Source organism: Protopterus annectens, chromosome 2.part0 (genome assembly GCF_019279795.1).
Source record: "Protopterus annectens isolate FY-2018-M chromosome 2.part0, PAN1.0, whole genome shotgun sequence".
Classification (NCBI taxonomy): domain Eukaryota; kingdom Metazoa; phylum Chordata; order Ceratodontiformes; family Protopteridae; genus Protopterus; species Protopterus annectens.
The window spans coordinates 1,631,697,297-1,631,716,848 of record NC_056728.1 but is presented as its reverse complement, the minus strand read 5'-3'; the positions used below and the strand labels follow the sequence as shown (position 1 = coordinate 1,631,716,848).

Here is a 19,552-nt window from a genome sequence, read left to right as displayed (position 1 = left end):
TTTTGCCTGACTGAATTATTGTATATATTTTCTGGCATTGTTTTCTGTTTCTCATCTGTCGTGAAACTGTTTTTTTCCCCCTCCCCTCACTCTATTCTTGTGGCGTTGTTATAGTTGGTGGCTTTACATTTGCCTGCCCCTACTGTAAATACCCCGCCCCAGTCTGGTGTTCACTCTACTTAATACAGAGAGAACATTTGAGAAGGCCAACCCACTTAGGTTCTTAACCTTGAATTTTTCTTCTGCTCTTTCTTCCTCTCTCCTTGTATTTTACTAAGAAAAAAAATTGCACTTTAGTTTGCTTTTGCCTCTTCTTAAAAGTACTCAGTTGTATTTATTCTGCTCAATTTATTGGCAGGAGTGTGCAGTTAGAACTTTCTGTTTGAAGACTGCTGGAACAGGGCTCAGCTTTGAGTTTTTTTACTGGTTAATTGGGTAATTTGTTTAAATCAGTTTGCTCATTTTCTATTGTTATATAAAAAAATTGCACTTTATTCATCTGCTTTTACTGTATTTGTGTCTTCCTACTTTATTACTTTATTTTGCTTTTGCTGCTTGTTCTTAAAAGTACTTAATTGCATTTATCCTGCTGCATTTATTACTGCTTGTTAGTAGCCTGATTAAATTGTAATTGCTATTCTAAGCCTTTGGTTGTAGCACTTGGGCTTAGACCAGTTGTTTTACATTAAGAAGGTTTGTGGTCTGCACTGTTGTGGCAGGACAGGTAGCTTATATCCTTCTAAGTTAGGAGCTGCTGATTGAAGGCTTAGTGTTTGTTATTCTAAAAATTCTACACACTAGCGACCATTACTTTGAACATTGAAATAAGCCGACTCAACGGAAAGATAGTGTCTACATCTGTATTACTCACTAGCGACCATCTATTAGGACTTTAGAATTAGCTGCTGTACTGAATGGTAGTGTTTGTCACAGCTAACATATCTACTATTAGATTTCCTACCTGTAAATTTACCATGGTGCTAAGTGCATTAGTTCTTTAGATAACTACACCTCTCAGTCCCAATGCTGATGCTTGTTTTATACAATTTATAATGCTATACATTCTGTGTTTAAAGCAGCACGTATTCTAAATGTATGTTGTACGCTACCTTTGTTTCAACATTGTAATAGTTTTCTTAACAGTGTTTCTTAAGGATAATTATCCTTGCTTAAATTACATATTTTCTTTAGTAGTCTGCTTGCTGCCTAGAGATTTTTGTAAAAATATCAACTGTTTAAAATTTGTTCAACAGCTACTAATTACTGTACAGCAATGCATTACTTGTAAAGTATTTTTCTACACTGCCTATTTGGTATCTGTAATCTGTCCTTTTCCTCATTGCCTCACCTCTTCACTTTCTCTCTAGCTTCCCTGCTTAATGCAGACAATATCTTCAACCTACTGGAAGTGGTTAAGAAGCCAAATACTTTCTGCCAAGGTCATACAAAAAGCCTACCCCCTGAAAGAATTACCTCTACAGCTTCAAGGAAAACCTTGCCAAAATATGTCTGTATATACTTGAGATGTGTTTAACTTAAAATCCATTTCCAGAAACCCTACCAGGTGGTTAGAACTCTCTGCAACCCATTCACTGCAGCAGCCGCCCTTTCCTTTCTCTACACCTACTTATCTAGCATTTTCTGCCCTTCCTAAGGCCATGACAAGACCACAGTTCATAGACTTCCCAGCTTCTGGCTCTGAAAGGTACCTTGCTGTACTTACAAAATTTGGTCACGAGAGGGCAGTTGGTATCCAGCTACTATCCCCTGCCTTACTATCATGTCCAAATCAACTGCCCACAACTTTATATTCTTCACTTGTACTTGCTACCCCCCACACCCCACAACCATATACAGCTTTTTGTACTCTTCACCTATATTCTCTCTTTGTGCACACTGGCCTACTTGCCCAACTATCTACACAGCTGATTGTTCCCAACCCAACCTGTCCTGACACTCACTCATCTTTTTTGGCTCTTCCCGCTCCATTTGCCCTGCGGGCTCACTCAGCTCCATTCGCCCTGCAGGTTCACTCTGCTCCTCTACCCTGCCCCCAATACCCACCAACCCCCAGTGGTCCTACATTTATTCCCCCTCCTGCTAATCCCTCCCACTCCCCCAACCAATCCTCTTACTCCTCTCCCACACCCCTTCCTCCAATCCACCTGACTCTCATTGCCACTCCCCCTACCCAGCAAATATCACTTTACACTCTTCTACTTCTCTTTCATCTCCAACTAACATGCCCTTCCCTCCTCCTTCATTCCTTATCTCCTTATCATTACCCTTCCTTCTAATACCTCTTTACCATGCAACCTCCTATACTGATTTTTACTTACTCCCTTCCCCTATTCCTCCTCACAACATCCTTACACCTCACTATCACAATATCTCAGCCTCTTTAGTTCCCTCCCAGCCTATCCTTCTCCTAAAAATAAAACTGTTCCCAAACTCTACTAATGACTACAAACTCAAACTTAAACTCTACCAGACTCCTCTACCCAAATCCAAGCATAATAAACTTACTCCCCACACCTCTTTCCTTAAATTAGCTGGCAACATCCACCCCAATCCTGGTCCCAACTCCTCTCCAACATACCTCCCTAGCTCCAACAACAAATCCCCAAATAAAAACCTCAAATTCCTCACCATCAACATCCAAAGCCTACTAAATAAAATAACCCTGTTCCATGCCTGGCTCAATCATAACCAACCAGACATAATAGCCATCTCTGAAACCTGGCTAAAACTTCCTATAAGTGACTCTGAATTCCTTCCCCCCGGATTTCACTGTCTCCGATCTGACCACCCAAGTAAAAGAGATGGTGGTGTAGCTTTAATCTACTCCAACCACTTGTCCATCACTCCATATCCTAACCATATCCCTTCTTTCTCAAATGCTGAACTTGTCATTAGCCTACTAAAACTAAACATCCATAAAAGCATCTGTATCACCTCCCTCTACATTCCTCCTGGTAACAACACCAATACCCTAGAAGACATTCTTTCCTGGACCTCCTCCAATATTAAGCTAGAAACCTACATCCTAGGAGACATAAATATTGACTGGGGAAAAATCAATAACCCTAATCCCACATCAACAACTAACCTATTCACCTTTACTCAACTTACCAACTCCATAACTAGACCTAATAAAACCAACCCCCCTGGCTCCATACTTGACTGGATCCTAGTATCTCATCCTAACAAAATCATAAAATCAGGAGTCATTCCTGACTCTCTAGGAGACCACCTCCCTGCCTTCACCATTCGAGATGCTCCCTCTTCCTCACACTTCCATCAATACATTCATACTCACAACCTAACTAACTTTAACCCCACTACTTTCACTGATTCCCTTAAGCTAACTAACTGGAACCCCCTAACAATACTACCTCTAGACAAAGCCGTTGACTACTTTAATTCAACATTCTTAGCAGTCCTTAACTCCCTAGCTTCAATAAGAAATAAAAGAGTTAAAACCAAAGACACAAAATACATTATGCTACAAAGGGATAAAACCTAGAAAATCTACCTCCGCAATAAATAACCTGAAACATTACTAAAATATAAACAGTTGAGAAACCTAGCCAAAAAACAAGTCATTAGAGACAAAAAGTCTTACTATGTCAAACTACAAGAAAATCATGCTAAAAATCCCAAACAATTCTAGAACTCTATTAATTCCCTCCTCAGGCCTGGAACAAAAAACAACCCCTGTCCTGACACCAGCAAATCTGACTCAGAAATTGCTTCACTATTCAATACCTTATTCACCTCTTCCATAGCTGAGCTTACTAAGACCTTTAACAATAATAACCCTCCTCCCCTCCCTGCCCAATCCTCCCCTTTCCACCCTAATTTTGAACTTAAACCCATCTCTACCAATCTAATAAAGAAACTCCTTTACAAACTAAAGCCTTGCTCCAATGCCCCTGACAGCATTCCATCCTCCTTCATAAAAATAGCTTCAGATGCTATTGCTCTGCCTATCAGCATCCTGATCAATAAATCTCTTTTTGAATCTTATGTTCCCAAACTATGGCGAACTGCATATATTCTTCCACTCCACAAGGGTGGCAAACATAACAATGTCTCCAACTTCCACCCCATAGCCATCCTCTCCCCTATCTCCAAAATTCCTGAAAAATGTATCCACCTACAGCTCTAACCATTCCTTACCAAATACCAGCTACTATCCCCTACCCAACAGGGCTTCTGCCCAGGACAAGGTAATAACTCCGCCCTTCTCTCCTTCTTACACTCTGTCAATTTAGCCCGTGACTCTGGTAATTTGGTATCTTCTGTCCTGCTGGACCTATTCAAAGCTTTTGATACCATCTCCCATACCCACCTTCTAAATCATCTCTCTAATCTTAACCTTTCCCAAAAAACCCTTTCTTGGTTCTCCAGCTATCTTACAAACAGATCCCAAGCAGGGAAATGGGGCCAAGCCATGTCCTCTTTCCTTCCTACTCCCACTGGAGTACCCCAAGGTTCCATACTAGGCCCTTTGCTATTCAATATCTTTATTAACGACTTCCATAAAGTCATTCCTAACTCCAAAATTGTACAATACGCCGACGATTCAACTTTGATTTGCTGCACCACTAACCTAGCAGAGCTCCAATCTCTGACTCAAAATGCCTTCTCTACCACTGAAAACTGGATCCTCCTAAATCACCTCTCTCTTAATGCCAATAAAACCAAAATCCTTCTATTCTCCACCTCTAAACCATCCCCTCTTGATGAAAACTCTCTTCATATTACCAGCCTTAACAACTCCCCAATAGAGATCGTACCCTCTGCCAAACTTCTCGGTGTCACTAGTGACAATCAGATAAAATTTAACTCCCATATCCAGTTAAACATAAAAAAACCTCACATAAAACTTGGCCTACTTTACAGAAACAACCACTTCCTCTCTCCTTCCTCCAGACTAACTCTCACCTCTACCTATCTCCTTCCATCTCTCATGTATGGCTCTCTCCTGCTCACTAACTTATCTTCCACACTTACCTCCAAACTGGAAATATGCTACAACAAAATGTCCAGATTTGCCATCAGTGCCAAATTCTCCTCTCACCATTGCAATTCCCTTCACTCCTTAAACTGGCTTGAACTCCCCAACCTACTAGACTTTCACCAATTAACCACAGTCCACAAATTATTATTCCAACCCTCAAACTGCCCCACACTATCCAACATACTGCAACCATATTCCCCCCTCAGACCTCTTAGATCTTCTCACCAAAACCTGATCACCATTCATAAACCTAAGCGCCCAGCTGGCCATCTTCTCTTATCCTTTACCCTAGCAAAAAATGGAATGCTCTGCCCTCCTTTCTAAGGACCTGCAACAACCACAATAACTTCAAATCTCAACTTCATTCCTACCTCTACCTAAACAGGAAATGCAACTGCACTCTTCCACCCTCACCTCTCAAACTCTCCTTCCCCTTCACTCCTGGCTAACCTCTCACCTTCCTAACCTCACTTTCAATTACTAATTTGTACTCATAACTAAATATTACTTCTAGCTATTATACTGTATTCTCATTTATCTCTTGAACTAAATTGTAATTGTATTGATTGTTTATTTCTTGGAGAATGAACCATACTGTATGTATATTTTACTATCTTTAAAAAATGTGTATCTAAATAAACTTTGTTCTGTGGAGCATTTCTCCCCGGGCCTCCACTGAAAATTGCCCCCAAGCCCAGTGGACCTCCCCGGTAATCAAACTGAATAAATAAAACTGAATAAATAAATAAAATAAATAAATAAAAGTGTATTAGTTCTGGTTTAAGCACTTGGGCTTTGGGCCAGTTATTTTACATTAAGAAGGTGTGGTCTGCACTCTTGAGGGAGGAGAGGGTAGATTCTGCCCTTCTGAGCTGGGAGTTTCTGGTTAAAGGCTTATTGTGCCTGCTTATTTGAACTGTTTTGTTCTAAAATTGGTACACCTTGTTTGCTGTAGCATAGACTAAATTCAGACCTGCTGAATCCAGCTTTGTTTGTATAACTTGAGCACTAATCCAGACCATCTTTTTTTGGAGAAGGTTCACCTGCACCCTAGTGGTAGGAGTGTGCAGTTAGAACTTGCCTGATCGAAGACTGCTGGAACGGGGCTCAGTTTTTAGCATTTTATTGGTTAAGTGGTTAATTTGTTTGAATCAATTTGCTCATTTGCTACTGTTATAATAAAAATAAATACACTTTATGCATCGCCCTTTAGCTAGGGTTAAACTATTCCTGGTGCCATAAAGTGTGCATAAAGTTTTCCCTTAGAACTAGCCAGTTTTTTAGTTTTAGCACTAAAATGTGTTTCTTTGAGCTCAGCACTTGTTCAGAACTCATGGTAAGCAATAAATAAGCTACACATTACTACAGCACTCAACTTTCTTCACTTGTCTAGAGGAAAACAGTTTTAGTACTTAATAAAATAAGCACCTGTCCAGGCATGTCTAAGGGTCAGCTCCTGGTGATTTCTCCTGTCTACCTGATGAATCTGGGCATCTTGGGGCAATGCAACAATTGCCTCATGTACACAGACAACCCTCTCCTCCTACCACCCAACACTACAACCTGTGAGAGATACACTTTTATAGCCAAAGTGGAAGTAAAGCTCTCTTCACCCAAGACTGGACTAGACAGTCAAGAGGAGAAGGTAAACACTTGCACCACACCACACTCATCACATAGTCCCTCAAAACCTACACCACCAAAACACACACATAGAAACATGAAACAAACACCTACATTTGCAGAGGCTCACAATAAAAATCTGCTCAAGCAACAGAGACCTCCAAAGCAGAAACGCAAGCAACCTCCACCTCCCCAACACAACCCAAAAGACAGCCCACAAAATAAGTGTACCACTTAACCACAGCCCACAAGGCATAACAACGTACCCAACACTCTAGTCATAGGTGACTCTATAGTCAGGCAAACTGGTGTTCCACTCACCAGGCTAAACAAGGAGAAAGTTACTGTCAGCTGCCTGCCGGGTGCCAGGATCCACCACATAATGCACGCACCCAGCTCACTCCACAACAAGCACAACTATGACTCTGTCATTGTCCATGTTGGTCTGAATGACCTGAGACATACCTCCATGGATTACATGAAAAGAGACATGGAGAAGCTCTCCGATCTTGTATCCCAGGTAGGTATGACCCTAGCACTGAGTAGCCTCCTGCCATCACTCAGAATGATGCCACAGTACAAGCACAAAATGATTGACTTCAACAATTGGCAAAGCTTCTGGTGTCATTCTAAGGGGATCCAGTATCTGTCTGCCTGGGATGATATGATCGACAGACCACAATGCTTTGCCAGAGATGGCCTGCACCTGTTGCCCTTGGGATTCTGGATACTGGCTAAGGCTTTTTCCACCCATATAGTGCCTTTTTTAGGCAAGGTTCAAATGACAAATTCACCACCTTAACAGGTACAAGCAAGCAAAATCTGAGGGTAATGCTACTCAATGCTAAAAGTCTAAACCTCAAAATGCATCCACTGGAGGCACTCCTTAAAATGGAAAACATTGACATCTGTGCAGTGACAGAGACCTGGTTCAAGGCTCCAGAGAGCACCCCTGCATTACCAGGCTATAATTCATACCAAACCTTTCAGCAACCTAACCTGGACCATAACACTAAAGGCTGAGGCGTGTCCATATTCATTAAGGATATCCACACCTCCAGGCTAGTTGCTCAGCATAATGCATCCGAGATTATACAAGTGCAACTAACTCTGGGCAAGACTGCAATCCAAATTGTAACTTGCTACAGATCCCCCACCATGCCCCAGGATTCCCACTCCTCATTTCTTGATACAGTGGAAAATATCAGGGTACAACCCAACACCCTAATAATGGGCAATTTCAACTACCCCACCATTAACTGGGAAAACTACTCATGTACCAAGTCTTTTGCTCAACATTTTCTGGAATTCATAAATTCCAATGCCTTGGATCAACAAATCCACACCGCCACCAGGGGCAGCAATATCCTAGACCTGGTCATTACCAACATGGGCGACAGGTGTTCCACACCAGAGGTCAATTCCTTGTTGGCCAAATCCAACCACAAGCTAATCACCCTAGACATCCACATCCCGCCCCCACCCACCATTAGGGAAACCACTGTAAAAATTTCTCCAAAGCCAACTTCACGCTTCTTAAGACAGAAGCGGCAAACTTCATGACACCCATACACAAATGCACTTTATAAGCACTTACATGAGTGCATGGATTGTGCTATCCCTAACAGAACCAAATGCTATCCTCCAAAAAAACCAATCTGGTGGTCCCCCTGCCATAAACAAAATCTACAACAGAAGGAAGAAAGAAACTGTTGCAAAAAAAGAGTAAAATCCCATGACTGGAGGAACTCCCTGGTCAGCCTCAGTAAGAAGATGAGATCCCTCATAAAATCCTCCAAAGCTAGTAACGAAAACAAAATCATCACTGATTCAAAAGTCAACCTCAAAGCATTCTATAGCTATGTCAAGAATCTCAATGGCAACACACAGATCTGCTCTGAGTTACATCACAATGACACTAAATATACAGAACCAACTGATATTGCCAACATCCTGGCAGATCGATTCAGTGCTAACTTTACCCTCCCCCCTCACCCCCTAAAGGGCCCATCTCTATACCGGAAGAATGCAAAGTTCCTGTAATCATAGCTGCACAGGTAAAAAACACACTCTTCAAAGCCATGAACACAGCATCCATGAGACCTGACTACATCCCAGGCTGCATTCTACACAAACAACAGAATGAACTGGCACCCCACCTAAGCACCATGTTCTATCATAGACTCACCTTAGGTTTTGTGCCCACTGAATGGCACACAGTGACGGTTATCCCACTCCACAAAGGGGGAGCCACCATAGACACCCAGGAACTACTGCCCCATTAGCCTAACGAGCCTGGTCTGCAAGGCCATGGAACGTATCATCATGGAACTTATAAACAAAGACATTGGTAATCTCCAAACTCTGGACCCCACCCAGTTCGGGTTTGTAAAAGGCATATCATGTTTCCTAAACCTTATAGACTTCTTTGAAGCAGTCACCAAAGCTGTAGACGAGAGTAAGGTGGTTCACACAGCCTATCTAGATCTCACCAAGGCTTTTGACACCATCCTCCACTTTGGAATTATAGATAAACTCACTAAACTAGGTATAAATTCCTATGTCACAAGATGGGTTGCCAAATGGCTCACTGACAGAACCCACACTGTGAAAGTAGCATTCTCCAAGTCTGACTTCAGACCAGTGACAAGTAGAGTACCACAGGGTTTAGACTTGGGTCCTCTCCTGTTTGGTATCTACTTTTCTGAAGTACAGGCTAACAAAGGTCTTTGGCTAATTAAGTTCACAGATGACTGCAAACTAGGAGCCATAATCGAAACTCCTAGTGATGTGGACATCCTACAAGAGGGCCTCATGGAGACAGATGCCTGGTGTCAAAGCCATGGCCTCAAGCTCAATGCAAAAAAGTGCATTGTCATCCCCTTTGGTAAAAACTATGTACCCATGAGCTACCATAGAGGTAGTAGTCTACTTAACACGGAAAGTATGATAAGAGACCTTGGGACAAAGGTGGACAGTAGTCTCTCCTTTGATAATCACATCACCACAGGAGTCAGGAAATCCTTCTACATGGCACACCTCAACACAAAAGGGCTCTCATCCAGGAAAAAAGAGGTCATCGTTCCCCTCTCCTCATCACTCATTAGACCCAATATAGAGTACAATGACCCTTTTGGTATGTACCTCACAAGACATCTACAACAACTTGAAAGGCTGCAGAAATACCTCACAAAGAGGATGCCCTTTTCTCCACTGTAATGCGATCCTAGAGCTGGTATATTTATTTAGGGGAGTCTGGGTGGCACAGCCTCCCATATTGAGGGGTATAGGGGAAGCAACCCACCAAGGTAGGTTTTGTTTACCTAGACTTAGTGTGTTTTTCTAAGTACCTTTACTGTGTGCATTGTGTTTTACTTATTTTTTAGGACTACATATTTAGGCAGTTAGATATAGTTAGAAATATAGAAACTGCAGTGCTTTTATATTAAGGTGAATATGAAATTTTCTTTTAATATCAGAAAAGTCTTTGAGCTTCAAGAAGTATTCCTCCTGTGGGCATAAAATCCCATCTCAGGACCCTGATTCTCAGTTTGTGTACTGTTTGTGCCCTTTTCACTTGCTGGACTCCTGCAGTATTTATGCTGCTTTTGGCACAAGGGCTCTCCAAGGAAGGAAAGAGAGTAATTTTGACACAGTTCCTTTCCCACTAAGACATGGTCCAAAATGTCAGGTGTGCTAGATATTTCAGACAAAATGTCTTTGGATCTAAAGGCACCTTCTACATCTCCTTCCTCTGATAAAAAAAGAGAAAAACAGAAAGGAAAAGAAATGTCAAAGGAAAAAGAGAGAGAGAGAGAGAAAGACAGAGACAGACCGAATAATAAACAAAAGAACAAACTGTCAGAAAAGAGACAAGAAAAATGACCCAGCAAACCTAAGAAAAGGTCCCTGGATCTGTTTGCTATTGCAGGTCTGGCACCTAAGATATTAAGGCAGTCAGATCCTACTGCTTCCAGGATCTAAACTTCCTCTCTGAAAACTTCTTTTTCTCCATGACTGATTAGCCTGAGTCTTCACTTTTCGATTCTTCAAAAGATTCCATCAAGGTCAACATCCATAGCTTCCTCTTCAAGTTCTGGTCAGTCTACTAGAAGCCTTACTGCATTAAATTTTGACTGGATAATGAGGAAGTTTCTGAGGACTCAGATTCAGTTGGGATTCTTCCCAGCTCCATCCCTAAGGAAAGGACCAGGATCAGACCCTTCGACTCCAGCCATACTACTTCTGATGCTGTCTCCCCTTTTAAAGCTGATGCATATGGGATGCCCCCCCCACCCACACACACACACACACACACACACACACACACACACACACACACACACACACAGACACACTGTATCAGCTTCAGAGATTATAGCCCTGGAGACTTCAGCTTCATCTCCATCTCTCATTTTCTTGATGTTGATGCACTCAGGTCAAGTGGAGTTGTGCAGCCAGAACAATGGAGTTGTGCCACTGAAGGTGGAGTCAGCTTTGAGGTTTTTGGAGCCACCCTTACTGCTCAGGTTCTCAGCCCTGGATAGCTGGGTTACATAGTCCTCCTTGGAGCCATCCACTTTTGGAGTCAAGAAGGCTAACAATTCTTCTGTTATGGGTAGTTCTTCCTTGGCTCCATTGGCTGAGTTGGTTTTTGAGGCTGGACCAAGAAGACTGGTGCATGCACAGAGTTCAGATCCATCCAAACTCCTACTGGATCTTGTTCCTTCTTCCTCTCATTCTGGTCAAAAGGGACAGATGGATCCAATTAGCTTTGAGACCGTTCAAAATTTGAGCTCCACATCTGATTCTGAAGTGTCTCTTTCAGAAGTCCCAAGGTATATTCTCTGGAAAGGGACTTGCAAGCAGAAGCATATTGAATCCTCTCCTGAGTCATTCACTGAAAACACTGATTTAGGTGATGGAGAAGGCTAAGCAGGATCCCCCCAAAAACATCTCCTTTGGAGACATCCTGGAATTAATGAAACAGAGGGGTATGGTCCACTGAAACTCATTTTTCTGATGAGTCAGTGATTCTCAAAGCTTTTGGGTCTGGCCCTTCAAAGTCCTGGGTGGTCTCACCTCCTGATGTCTTAATTGACCTCATCACTCCAAAGACATGGACAGAACCTGATGTGCCAGATCTTATACCAAAAAATCCAGATAAGATTCTAGTTGCCCCCTAAGACAGAAAACATTGGGCTAAGGGTACCCTCTTAGATGCAGTGGTGGTAGCAGTAATGACAAAAAAGGAACAGTTTGAAGAAAGTTCCTCTGTCCATCACCCTAGCAGGGAGTTGAGGGAGTTGAACAGACTTGGGAAATGGACACATGCTTTAATGACATTTGCACTTTGAGCACTGAGCTATCTAGCACACTGGACATGATTCCAGTTGACTTGATCAAAGAGCTTTCAAATTCCTAGTCAGTTAACTTACCTTTGGATATCCACAAAACAGTGGATACCCAAATGTCTGCCTTACAGTCATCTTGAAATGTGCCCATGAGACTGCTATCTAATGCAGAAGATGGTACAACACGGGCAGTCGGCACAGGTATTATCATATAAGATCATGCCTGGATGTGTCTCTGTGATTTCATGGAAAGTTTTAAGACATCTTTCATAAATGCCCCTATGATGGTTCCACATTATTTGGACCAAAAGTAAAGGAAACACTTAACAGAAGTGAGTAGGATGGTTAGACTTTGTCTGCTGTAGGGATCCATTTTTCTACTCCTCAAAGTTTCTTTTCTATGAATCAGAAAAGAGGAAGAAACATGTGGTTCAAAAATTACAAGGTTTTAACACAACACTCCTGGGGACAGGCCTCCCTGAAGCAAAAAGCTGAACTTTTTTATAGAAATAAAAAATGCCTGTCAAACAAAGCTAAAATCTCCCTCTCTCATGCCTATCTCCTTCCAAGCCTATTCTATAGTTCACAAATCCTCACTAACCTTCACATCTCTCTCTCATCAAAAATTAGAAACCACCTACAATAAAGTTGCTAGATTCGCTGCAGATCAAACCTACAGTTCTCACCACTGTCTTTCACTTAAAAGCCTAAACTGGTTAGAATTTCCCCACCAAGTACTTCTCTCCTAACTTCAGATCATACATTCCATCTTGTATCTGCCTCTTTCTGTCCAGACATCTTCTCACTTGTCTCACTCTACACCACTAACAGGTTTATCTGAAGCACAAACCAAAAGATATTTCAAATCTATAACCCTAAAAGCAAAATAGGACAAAAGCTTTACAGCTACTCCCTTGCCCTATCTTGGAATAAACTTCCCCTGGATATTAGAAGTACTAAGCACCCACGACAATTCAAAACTGCTACCAAAACCTTTCTAAAAAGTGCCTGGACCTGTCACTATAAAAACCCTCCTTAAACTGTCTACCCTCATCTCTTCTGCTCTGTCTATCCTACCTCCCCCCTTTTCTCTCTCATCCTTACTCAACAGCTGTACAGTGAGACTTACTTGTAAATAGCTTAGACTATCTGTTTTAACAAGCTACTCAAATTTGTTTTTAACTGACTACTAAAACTTGTTTTGGACCTACCTACTTTAACTAGTAATCAGCACTGCTCAAATGCTTGAACATATTTCTATTTTGTACTACGGTTTTACTACTTCAGTGATTGCACTGCTAGACATGTTGGTATACATTGGTATATGTTTGTGTATAACTTTAATGCTTTTACTTCCTCTATTGTAAACTATGTACTTACATTTTTATATTTTACTATTTTATGCATATGTACTCCCTTTGGAGCTTTTCACCTAGTCCTCTGCTGAAAAAGGGTTACAGCTCAGTTGGACTAACCCAGTCAACAAATGCCAAATAAAATAACATAAACAAATAAATAAATAAATAAATAAATAAATAAATAAATAAATAAATGCTCATTGCCCCCTTTTAGCCTTGGCAGGTATAGTTCCCCCTTCTTTGGTTTCATCTTCTACACCTACCATGAGTTCTGGATCCCATTCTGTATCTCCTCAGTCACCCATCTGGGCTACCTCCTACTGGATTCCAAGGCCCAGAATCTGACCTCATGGTTTTTCCAATTTTAACAGTTGCCAGAGATGCCAGGCTTTCTGGACCAGTAGTCCATATAATCTCCTCTTCTCAAAGGAACTCAGCAAGAAGATTTATAAAAGTAAATTAAAATGTTTTTCAGTATGGGCTTTTTCAAATGGGCTAGACCCTTTTTCAGGACATTTACATGAGATTGTGGAGTTTCTATTAAATCTGTTAGTTACAAAGTCAAAAAGCCACACTCAAAAATTTTCACATTCACACAATGGCATATCCCATGCTTCTTGCTTCTCTTAAAGTGACCAAGGCCTTCCATAAAGAAATATTCTTAATGAGACCCCCAGTTCATGATCCAGTCCCTCTTTTTTTTCCTAAAGCAACTTTGGAATCGAACTTGAACCAACAGATTCATTTGCCAGTTTTCTTTTGCAAATTTTGTTACCAAAAGAGAATATACCCTACATACCTTAGATGTCCATAGGCAACTTAGGTTCTATCTTCATCATACTGAGAGTTTCAGAAAATCAGACCAATGGTTCATATCCTTCTCCAAGACAAAATATGGACAATATGTGTCTAAAGTAACCCTATCAAAATAAATAGTAGATTGCATTCCATTTGTTTATAGGTCAAATGGTCTGTCCTTAAAATCAAAGCCTAAGGCTCATTCTACAACGGCACTGGCAACGTCAACAACATTTGCAAAAGGAGTGCCTGCCAGTTACATATGCACTGCAGTGAACTTGCTCTTCAACTGATACCTTTGTATCTCATGTGCAGTGTAGGATTTACACATCTTTTGGGTATGTCAAACTCAGGAATATCCTTCCTTGAGTCCACCCAGACCAATGTTGGGTAGCTTGTGAATCTCTGCCACATGCTGAATCAAATGAAAACAGACAATATTGGATACGAAAGTTATATACTTACCATAACAATAGATCTGTGTTGTCTTATTATCATCTGGTTCAGCTTCCCTCCCTCCTCCTCCCAGACAAATTGCCACGTATTATTTCTAGGGATTGACCAGACCTTCTCTGGACCCTGTCTGACCTTTTGTACCTCTTATATAGTGGTCTCTGTTTTCCCTTTCTTTATTATTTCCTGCATAATGTATCACTAATTGAAGTCATCCAGCAAACTTGAGCTGAGATAATTCAGACAGGTGAGAGAAATTGTGGGCAGGGGAGAAGTCAGAGCTCTCAGATTCAGTACTGTGGTATAAGACTCCGTGGATAAAACTGACCAGATCCAATAGCCCATATGATGAACCAGATGAAAATAAGACATGGATCTGCCATTATGGTAAGTACATAACTTTCATTTTTTTCCCTATTTTATCTATTTAGTTCAGTGATTCATGAGCTGCTCATATATACATACATACATAGAGAGAGAGATAGTTCAGTATGTTATGAGGAATGTTTCGTTAAGAAGGATATTTTATCAAACTACCAGTTAATTGCATGTTTTATGAGATTACTACACAATGAGGAATTGGATTATGCCCTTTCCCCAGTATTTTGTGATCCAGAAATGTTCTGGATTTCCAGTCTGAAGGAGAAAGACATGATGTTCTCCTTACAGATACTGAATATCTTGCAGTACTGATGTGGCCATTTACAATTTATGGTACTTAGATGTACTGGAGACATTCACCATTCAACCCAATAACAAATTAATGGGAGGCTTTAACTACCCCACCATTAAATGGAAATCATACCAGACCCCAAACATGCAGGCTCAGAGATTCCTTGACTTTGAAATCACAAACATCCAGGATTAGATAGTCCACATGCCCACTATGGGCACAAACATAATGGACCTGGTCCTCACAAATACGGGAGAACAATGCACCCCTCCCCTTGCCAGTGTAACATTCTCTCTAGTAAGGTCAAACCATAAAGCTATCACCTTTGAAATAAAAATAAAACTTGTGCCCTCAGTTAACCTCATAGCAGAAACTATTCTAAGGCAAATTTCCTATTATTAAGTGATAACCTGTCAAAATGTCAAGCTCCCCCAATCCTGAGAACACAAAGTCTACCTCCACAAAGAGGCTGGTCACTATCAGAGTCCTTCAGAGTTCTGTGCTGGGTCCACACCTTTTTGGCATCTACTTCTTGGAGGTCAAAGCCAATGTCAAGGGGCTCTGGCTAACCAAGTCTGCTGATGATTGCAAACTAGAAGCTGTCATAGACTTCCCCCAAGACACTAATTTCCCTAAGGAGGGCTCATACAGGCAAATAAGTGGTGCCAGAATCAAGGTTTAAAACTCAATGCCAAGAAATGCATAATACTGACTTTTGGAATGTTGGCTACCACAGAAAACTAACACTGATGACATACATCAAAGGGTCGACCCAGTAGTCAGGGATTTGGGGATGCATACAGACATTAAACTGGCTTTTGACCAACATGTGTCTAAGGTAGCAAGGAAATCATTCTATGTTGCTCAACTTATCAGCAAAGGTATGGCATCCAGTTCAAGGTAATCATTGTTCCTTTGTATTCGGCCCTCATCAGTCCCATTATTAAGGAAACATCCCTGTCTGTATGTACCTAAGAAGAAATATGCAACAACTGGAACTTCCACTGAGGTTCCACACAAAAAGAATACAGGGTGTAAACAACATGTCCTTTTCCGATCACCTCAAACCCTATCCCTGTATTTTCTCTCCTATACATTGTTGAGAGGTGATCTATGCCTGGAAATTGGAATACAAGGCATCCTCGATCCCACTCTGATGGACCTTTTTGCCACAAAACAGAGTCATAACTACGTGATCCAGGAACATAAACATTGTCTATAATATAAATAGGACTTGCTGGAGAGACAGGTATATGTCGCAGAGAATATGCTCTCATAGCAGGAGAATAGGCTTCCCATCCAGTTGAAACAGCGCTTGCCCCCATCCCTATTCAAGTGCAACCTGTACCAAAGCATGAGAAATGGGAAATGTACTCTGGTCTAGCTCCTGTGTTTCTAATGGACAGCAGCAGCCTGTAAGTGCTTGACCCCTCATACTCTACCATGCATATAACCCTAAAATATACTCATAAAAATCTACAGCACCAAAAAACCTGTTGGATACATTTGGGAAGCATATCTAGGTTTGTAAAGGCCCTTGTGATCATTAGCCTAGTATATATCTATAAACCTATGTTTTAGCACGGGTGTGGGGGAGCAGCCCTCCCTCCACATAGCGGGTGCAAGGAGGATAGCCTCCTCTGCATAAAACATTGATTTTTTTTTTCAGTTGATTGAGTTTTGACCATTTGTGGTTGATGTAGTATATGCCAATTTAGTGAGTCAGCAATGTAGTAAAATATAATCATATATACATTTAGATATGTAATTACTGATGTACCTCAGTTATATTAGTAGAAAAGGTACAATGGCAACTGAATATTGAAGTTTTGTTTGCAGAGTCACAGAGAAATTGTTTTCCAGCTGAACATTTCAAATGCTTGAAAACATCTCCTTCTAGTACACAAAATAGTCATTTTTAGATGCACCGCTGTGACAAAAAAATATGTTTTTGATTTTGACACATTTTGTAATTGACCATATGAGAAAACAGATAAAGAAAACGCAAATGTTCATTGTGAACCGAATGCAATGGACATTTAGTGGCTCTCATACTAATGGATTAAAAACTGCGACGGGTATGGTGTGAAACTATAGTAAATAAATAAATGAAATAATAAATATACAAGTCCTGACATGGGTTTCATCATCATTCATTAAATATCACAAACAATAGTTTCAGCTTCTTTCATAGACAGTGTGTCACTCGCATATTTCATCATTCTTAAGAGAGAAAATGTAACATAATTTCATATATACACAACAGTTAATCTGCAGGTTTAGAAACTGTTTCATTGTGATTTAGAAGGCTAAGTGATTTGCTATGAAAGCTGTATCTACTTTTTTAAGTGGAGCTAAGTAATAAAGTAGTTATGATCTTTACTATGTTGTATGATTTTCTACACCACTAGAGAGACCTGTGAATAACAGCTAAATGAATTTATAATTAAGACATACCTTACAATGACAGCTGACACATTCTTCTTTTGACCAGTGTTCATCTTCTCTGTGATGGATACCCCTTTCATCAGTGCAGCCTTCTCGTCTAAGGTGAGCCTCCAGTTTATTTATCTGTAGGACAAAATGATACGTTAATCAAATGTTCACAAAATGCTTCTAGGTGAAGTACTGCGAAGTGGATGGCATACTTTATCCATCTCTCACCATCATGGATAACTCTGCACAGTTTATATTGTCAGCCAGTCATATGCTTCACTAATGAAAATGAGTCCAAAGGAGAAATAGCATTTTAGATTGCTCTGCTGAATAGTTTACTAACAGACATATTTGCTTCCACTAACAGTTCAGTATTTTCTTTCAATTCTGACTCATTTAAATTGTCACTAAGGCATAAAGAAGTTGTTTATGGAAAAAAATCATAATGTGTACTCTATATGTATAGATAATTTTATTGTATTTTATTTTACCATGATAGAGTACTGATCTTAGTGGGCCGGTTGCAGGCACAACCTGGGTGAATATATCAATTTGAAAAGAGATAACAAGAGAACTAATTACACACTAGCATTTTACAAATGACAGTGAAATACAAATGTGGGTGTTATATTTGTTAGAGCTTACATTGATGTACAATAGTGTCATAGGAGTAGAACTAACCCCCCTCCACCACAAAAAAAAAAAAAGGGAAAATGAGGGTTGGAGAAGTGTGAGGCTAGAGACTTCATCAGAAGTGCCAAGATAGCTATTTTTGGAGGAGAGAGGATGATTAGATAAGAGATGATAGTGTGATTTATTTGATATGATCTGTTCGTTGGCACTGGCATTGAACTTAGGTGATTAGGTATTTTTTGAGCTGGGACCTAAATATGGTGTTAGAAGGATGTTTTTATAGATAAATTGGTAGTATGTCTCACAGTTTGGGAGCTATTGTGGAGAAGGCATGATTGATGCAATGTAGTTTAGTTACATGTTCTATCAGATCAGGGTGGATTGTGAAACATGCCTGAGGCTGTATGCTGAAGTTTCTGGAATGGGTTGGTATGCTAGTGGAGACAAACCTGTCAGGACTAAGGGTTTTATAGAGCACTGAAGCCAGCAGGATGTTATATCTTTATTTTATTGATAGCCAGATGGCCTTATTATAAGTAATGCAATGATGCTCCTTACGGGATGGAATTGTAATGAAATGGTATATTTTACAGGGAATCGTTTGTAGTGTTTTTTTTTTTCCTTGAAGTTATTACAGTGATGCATAAACTGTATTCTAACTGGACCAATGGTAACCATTACCTATGGCTACTCTAGCTGAGGGCTGTAAAACATGTGGAGAGTCTCCTTGCCCAGAAATGTAAAAATAGTATTTTTTTCTATATTTTTTTATTGTGTTCCTGTAAGTTATATATCGGGTCTAGAAAATTCCCAAGTACGTGAATGACAGTTTGAATGCTATAAGGGAGTTGTTTATAGCTCTGATGTTAATTGCAATTGGAGCTTTGGCTGGCCTTTCATAAGTACTGAAGAGCACTGCTTTTGTTTTAAAGGTATTTAATAATAGCATGTATTGGAGAAGCTATTTGTTGAGTGAGTTTAAGTCATTCTGGAGGTCAGTTTGTATCTTAAGGTGATACTGGCTTGATCATAAGATGACCATGTCATCAGCATATGATTGTTATTTATTGAAGGTCATATGGGAGATTATTAATGAAAACTGAGAATAATTGCGATGGGAAAATAGACCCATTGTGGTACCCCTTTGAAGAGGGGTGCAGAATTAGTAAAGGGGATTCCTAAGTTAATCTTACTCTGT

General features: G+C 40.4%; 1 protein-coding gene across 1 annotated transcript in view; it reads right to left on the bottom strand.

The window, feature by feature from the left end:
• The window catches only part of LOC122792862 (peroxidasin homolog), a 1,098,019-nt gene that overhangs the window by 8,417 nt on the left and 1,070,050 nt on the right, over window positions 1–19,552 (bottom strand). Inside the window, exon 14 of the mRNA XM_044060421.1 lies at window positions 17,743–17,856. Within this exon, the coding sequence (XP_043916356.1) occupies window positions 17,743–17,856 (114 nt within the window). The remainder of the gene's footprint in view (window positions 1–17,742; window positions 17,857–19,552) is intronic.